The following is a 6,000-nucleotide window of genomic DNA, read 5'->3' as shown; positions in this document are numbered from 1 at the left end:
GGTCACATGGGGGTCTCTGTGGGGGATGGAACACAGGACTTCATCTTGGCCCTCTTCTTGGGGACCCGCTCAGGGCCAGGTTGTGTGCTCTGCCAGGGGTTGGGGCAGATACCACAGTTCTCGCCTCTGTCTGGGGCTGGGGGCTCTGAGATGTCCCTTTCCTTCCAGCATCTTCCCTAAATCCACTGGGCCTTTGCCTGCACACAAGAGCCTGGGCTAGAGGCCCCCCCACCCCCACCAGCTCCATACAGGCCCCAGGCCCTACCCTGAGGGGCAGAGCGAGGGGGCCCCAGGGCTGTATCAGTCATGTGAACAATGCACAGTAACCTCTCCGGAACCATTCATAAGTTTAATCCACGCCAGTAATAAAATCGCATTACATTTCTCATAAAATAAATGTTCCCATTTATATACAGAAGACAGACTGTACAGGCCCAGCCTGGCCCCAGGAGGGGTCACACACGGGCGGTGGCGGTGGGGGAGCAAGGGCCATGCTCCCGGTGAGGCAGGAGGAGTTTTAATCCGGCCGGCCAGGCGGGTGGGCGGGCAGGCGCCGGGCGTTACTGAACCTGGGCTTCGAAGGAGCCGTTGAGCTGTCCCTCCTCATAGTCCATCTGACACAAGATCATGTTGTTCTTCAGGAAGAATTTGTCTCCCACGCAAAATCTGCAAAATCCAAGCGAGAGACAGCGGCCATGGGAGGGGGCCCTGGAGGAGGCACAGGTGCAGACAGTCATGCTGGGGCGTCTGGTGCCTGACCTTCCCAGAGGGGACGGCCCAGAGCAAGCCTGCTCAGTTGCTCAGCCGGGGCCTGCTGCCAGGGGTAGTGGGACAGACAGACAGACAGGCCTCCTGCTGTCAGTCTCGGGGTGGGGGTGGGGGGCCGGCAGGGAGGCACAAGGATAACTCACACTAGTCCTGGAAAGGGTGGAAGAAAACAAAGAAGTGGATGGAGGTGGAGAGAGGAGAGACGGAGGGAGGGACAGGATAGGATGGTAGACTTTTCCTTCCCACTGAAGCCTCCCTGGCATGCCTTCTTCCTCTCAACAGAATCGGTAGTTCCCTCCGACATCCCACTGTCGCCTCTCCTACCCAGCCTGGGCCTCCCAGCCCTTCCTCCAGAGGATGTCCCCAGCGTGGCTGAGGCCTTTAGTGAGAGACCAGGGTCACCGGCCCACTCAGCAGATCCCAGTCCAACCACCAGGTGGTGCTGTAACTTCACCAAGCCCTCCTAGCAGTGGGTCTGGTCTGAGTCCCCAGCCAGAGCAGTGTTTGCTGCACGTCCCTGGGGACCTCACCAATCTGTGAACTCTTGCGTGAGTTCCTGCCTGACCCGGGGACTCCTGAGTAAGGATCTTCCTTCCTTCCCCATCCTGGCTTGTTAGCTCCCTGAGGACTACTACAGGGCTGGGACACTGCACAGGGCCCAGGAGACCACAAAAGGGGCTGGGCTGGAACCAAACCCACAGGAATGGGGTCAGGAGTGAGTGGCATTCCCTGAAGGCACTTGCCCCTGCCAGTCGGCGAACCCCTTCTCACTAGAATGCATGTGCATGCCCACGTACACAGTACACACCAAGACACAGAGACACAAGGGCATGTTACCCCTTACAGGTGCGCACTTAAAGCACACATGCACATGTACTTATCTCAGCAGGCATACACAGCACAAACAATGCCTTCTCGTGGACACAGAAATACAAGCACACATATACACATATGCATATTAATTCTATCACACACATGTCCCCACTTGCACCTGGACATTTAAAAACACACAAACACGCACACTCACACCATGCACACACAGTGAGCTCATGCATACCCCCATCTATTATGTTCACACAGACATCTGCTGCACACTTGGCCACAAGGGACCAGGCATGCATAAAACACACGTGCACATGCATGCATCCAGCCACGCAGACACACGAGCACACTTCCACAGGGCTCCTGGCGTGGCCCAGCATGCCTCAGGCTGCTGTCCGAAGTGCCAGGTCTGCCACCGGCCAGCACTCACCTCTGGTTGCAGAGCTGGCAGGCGAAGCAGTCGAGGTGATACACGTTGTCTCGGGCCCGCATCACCATCTCGAAGGCGGGGATCAGCTTGCTGCAAGCAGCACAGTTTCCTGTGGTGCCAAAGAGCCTGCCGAGGGAAGGGCACAGAGGACTCGGTGGCCTGCGGGGCTGGGCGGCAGAGGAGTTGTGGGCTTAGCAGGTGGGTCTGGGCAAGGGCATCAGAGCGCGGAGGCAGCACCTAGACTCTGCCATGCAATCAGGCTTCAGAGAAACCAGCAAGTCCCCCAGGAGGGTGTGCCAGGGGTCAGGGGTGGGCAGCCCCTGCCTATCCCAAGGGCCCCTCTCAGGCTCCCATTGGGGTCCTTCAAGCATCCGGGGCCCCCAGAAGAGTAGAGGCCCTGGGCAAGATCTCTAGACACTCAAGCCTGAATTTTAGGGGTGGTCTGTCAATCCTAGGCTGTGCGTTCCTAGGCTAGTCACTCAGTCTCTCTGAGCCTCGTCTGCCTCAACGATGAAGCCAAGACCAGAAAGACTCACCCTTCACTGGGTTGTCATGATCCGTGCAAATCCTCAGTCACAACCCAGTCAGCAGGCTTCCAGGCGGTGTCTATGACAGGGCAGGCCCTGCTCTCAGAGCTTCCCAAAGATGAACTCATTTTCTCCTGACGACAAGCCTGTTAGGGAGCTACTGTCACTGTTCCCCACTCTAGAGACAACAAAGGGCAGGCACAGACTTGCTCCACATAGTGTGCTCTTAAAACTGGATGCTCTTAAAACCGGTGCTGTGGCGCCATAGGTTAACCCTACACCTGCGGTGCCGGCATCTCACATGGGCACCTGGCCCATATGGGCACCGGTTTGAGTCCCGGCTGCTCCTCTTCCAATCCAGATCTCTGCCATGGCCTGGGAAAGCAGCAGAAGATGGCCCAAGTCGTTGGGCCCCTGCACCCACATGGGAGACCCAGAAGAAGCTCCTGGCTCCAAATCAGCTCAGCTCTGGCTGTTGAAGCCATTTGGGTGAACAAAGGATGGAAGACTTCTGTCTGTCTCTTTCTCTCTCTCTCTCCCACTGTCTGTAACTCTATCTCTCAAATAAATAAATAAATCTTTTAAGAAAAAAAAAGACTGGGCCGGCGCCGCGGCTCACTAGGCTAATCCTCCGCCTAGCGGCGCCGGCACACCGGGTTCTAGTCCTGGTTGGGGCGCCGGATTCTGTCCCGGTTGCCCCTCTTCCAGGCCAGCTCTCTGCTGTGGCCAGGGAGTGCAGTGGAGGATGGCCCAGGTGCTTGGGCCCTGCACCCCATGGGAGACCAGGAAAAGCACCTGGCTCCTGGCTCCTGCCATCGGATCAGCGCGCGCCGCAGCGCGCTGGCCGCGGCGGCCATTGGAGGGTGAACCAACGGCAAAGGAAGACCTTTCTCTCTGTCTCTCTCTCTCACTGTCCACTCTGCCTGTCAAAAATAAATAAATAAATAAATATAAATAAAAAAAAAGAAAAAAAAAAGACTGTGGGATGCCGCCTCCCTATCTTCACAATTAGTGTTTTATTAAACGCGTTTCCTGCTACCAACTGTCATTGGCCCAGGCCCATTTTTCCTTTTCCAAAGACTCAGTTTATCCTTCTGAAAGATGGGGGCACTGGCCAAGTTGACCCTGTTGGACGATGCTTCTCAAATGGAAGTGACGCCCAACGAAGTTCCACGGGCACCTGGCACAAATGCCTCATTTTGAGGCAGGCGCCCACCCTCTGAGCTGCTGGCTGCAAAGCTCTATAGAGGGACAGGGGTTCACGCCCTTTGCGCACAGGCCAGTGCTTGGCTGGATGCTCCAATGGTCTGTGCCAACCAGGTTTCTCATTGCTTCCTTTCTGCACACCAGCAAAGCAAGCCCCAAGTGAGACGAGGGGGCCGAGAGGAGGCTGGGGGCCCCCTTCTAATCCCCGATTTGTCCAGCTCAAGCTCAGGCGCCTGCAGACAAACTTGGCTCCATTATTCATCAGCCTGAGCTGCCTGGTGGCTCAGATAAAGGCAGACAAAGGCTGGGCCACAGCATCTGCCGCCAACAGCCGCCTTCACTGCCACCCGCCTGACGAGTGGTTGCTGCAAAGGGGGCAGGACATTCTCTGGGGCTGAGTAGCCCCTGGCTTCCCTGGCCCCAAAAGTCACCCCTCGCATCTGCCCGGGGCGGGGGGTGGTGTCGGAAAATACCTTGAGCCCCTGGTAGCTGGCATGGCCCTCTGGCTCTCCTGCCAAGCCATCTGCACCAGGGCCCTCCCTCTCCAAGCCCTGTGGACCCAGCAGACGTCTGCCACTTTCCTAGGCTGGTAGGCGCAGCCCCCAGGAGATGCCCCAAACCTCTAGGCTTAGAGGCCCCTTGCGACCCTCAAGGGGTGAACCCCAGAAGCATCTTTCCTGAACCCCTCTTCCTGGCCTCAGCTCCTCTCCAGCCCTAGCCAGGAGCACTGAGCCACAGTGCATCACTTCTTTTTCAAAAGCCTGCAGAAGCCCAGAGTCAGAGAAGAGCAGGTGCAGCAGGTCAATCTCAGGCCCTTCAGGGAAGCAGGGAGCCCCCGCTGGTGACTCCGCACCCCGACAGGCCCGGGCCTGAGCAGAGGCAGCCCCACAGCCTTGGCCCCGACCTGTTAATTAACGCGCTGGGCCATCCTTCCCCACCAGGCCCGGCGGCCAGCCAGCAGCCTGCACAGAGCCAAATGCAGGTGCTGGGCCTCAGCCAAAGCCCCTGCTTTGTGGCCTCCTTCCAGCCTTGCTGATGTCATAAATGGCCTCGGGGAGGGTTAATTGGGGGAGGCAGCCCCAGGGGATGAGATTTGGGGTGTGGGGGAGGGTGAGTCAGAGCTCTGAGGAATGCAAGGCAGGCAGGCAGGCAACCACGGCTCTTCTCACCACTTCACAAAGGAGAAACTGAGGCTGGGACACAGGCTCGGGGCCAGTCCAAGACTAGGCCTTTAAGCTCCACGTCAGTGGTCCTGCTCCAGCATGGCTACCTGCCAGGCTCCCCAGGCAGATGGAATCCCAGATGCCACAGAGCACTTGAAAAGGGAGGGGGTGGCACTGAGAGAGGTTCCATCAGGGAGGAGGGGGGCCCAGGTGAGTTGGAGCTCCCTCACCTGCTCTTAAAGCCCCTCCCAGGTCCCCAGAATAGGTGAATTAGAAGCAACTGGTGGGGCCAGCGCTGTGGCATAGCGGGTAAAGCCGCCGCCTGCAGTGCCAGCATCCCATCTGGGCGCCGGTTTGAGTCCCAGCTGCTCCACTTCTGATCTGGCTCTCTGCTGTGGCCTGGGAAAGCAGTGGAAGATGATCCAAGTCCTTGGGCCCCAGCACCCACATGGGAGACCTGAAGGAAGCTCCTGGCTCCGGATTGGTGCAGCTCCAGCCATTGCAGCCAACTGGGGAGTGAATCAGTGGATGGAAGACCTCTCTCTCTCTCTTTCTCTCTCTCTCTCTCTTTCTGCCTCTCCTCTCCTCTGTGTAACTCTTTCAAATAAATAAATAAATCTTAAAAATAAAATAAAAAAAAAAAAGCAGCACCTGGCAAGGCTGGAGCCAGGTTGGGGCCCTTGGAAAGCTTAGCTCAGGTACGTAGCCGTCACTGAGCTTGCCTTGCACCTGTTCTGGGCCGAGTACAGGGAGTTCAGGCCCTGCCTGCCCTGGGCTTGGGGAAGCAGACGTGGGGGCCTGGCTGGGGCGCGGGGCGCGAGGGCCCACCTCAGGTAGTCGCGGCGGCACAGGATGAGGTTGGCCTTGGTGTAGAGGGTGGAGCCCACCTCGCCCAGGCGGCAGTCGCAGCAGGCGCACTTGAGGCAGTCTTCGTGCCAGTACTTGTCCAGCGCCTTCAGCAGGTAGCGGTCCTTGATCTTGCGGTGACAGCCTGCGCAGCCCTTCTGCTTCCCTTTGGGCTGGACGGAGAGCATCGGCACGCCTGTGGGTGGACAGACAGACAGATGGACGCGGGGCACAGCCC

General features: G+C 58.2%; 1 protein-coding gene across 5 annotated transcripts in view; it reads right to left on the bottom strand.

The window, feature by feature from the left end:
* Positions 1-331: 331 nt before the first annotated feature.
* LMO1 (LIM domain only 1) overlaps positions 332-6,000 on the bottom strand; it is a 39,922-nt gene continuing 34,253 nt past the window's right edge. For all 5 annotated transcript variants that reach the window (XM_051824551.2, XM_070064692.1, XM_008265685.4 and 2 more), the window contains 3 exons: positions 5,745-5,958; positions 2,021-2,146; positions 332-666 (listed from right to left, as the gene is read on the bottom strand). In XM_051824551.2, coding sequence (XP_051680511.1) covers positions 561-666; positions 2,021-2,146; positions 5,745-5,958 — 446 coding nt within the window. In that variant the 3' untranslated portion in view covers positions 332-560. The remainder of the gene's footprint in view (positions 667-2,020; positions 2,147-5,744; positions 5,959-6,000) is intronic.

This window comes from Oryctolagus cuniculus, chromosome 1 (assembly GCF_964237555.1).
Source record: "Oryctolagus cuniculus chromosome 1, mOryCun1.1, whole genome shotgun sequence".
Lineage (NCBI taxonomy): Eukaryota > Metazoa > Chordata > Mammalia > Lagomorpha > Leporidae > Oryctolagus > Oryctolagus cuniculus.
This window is presented reverse-complemented; position numbering and strand designations above follow the sequence as displayed.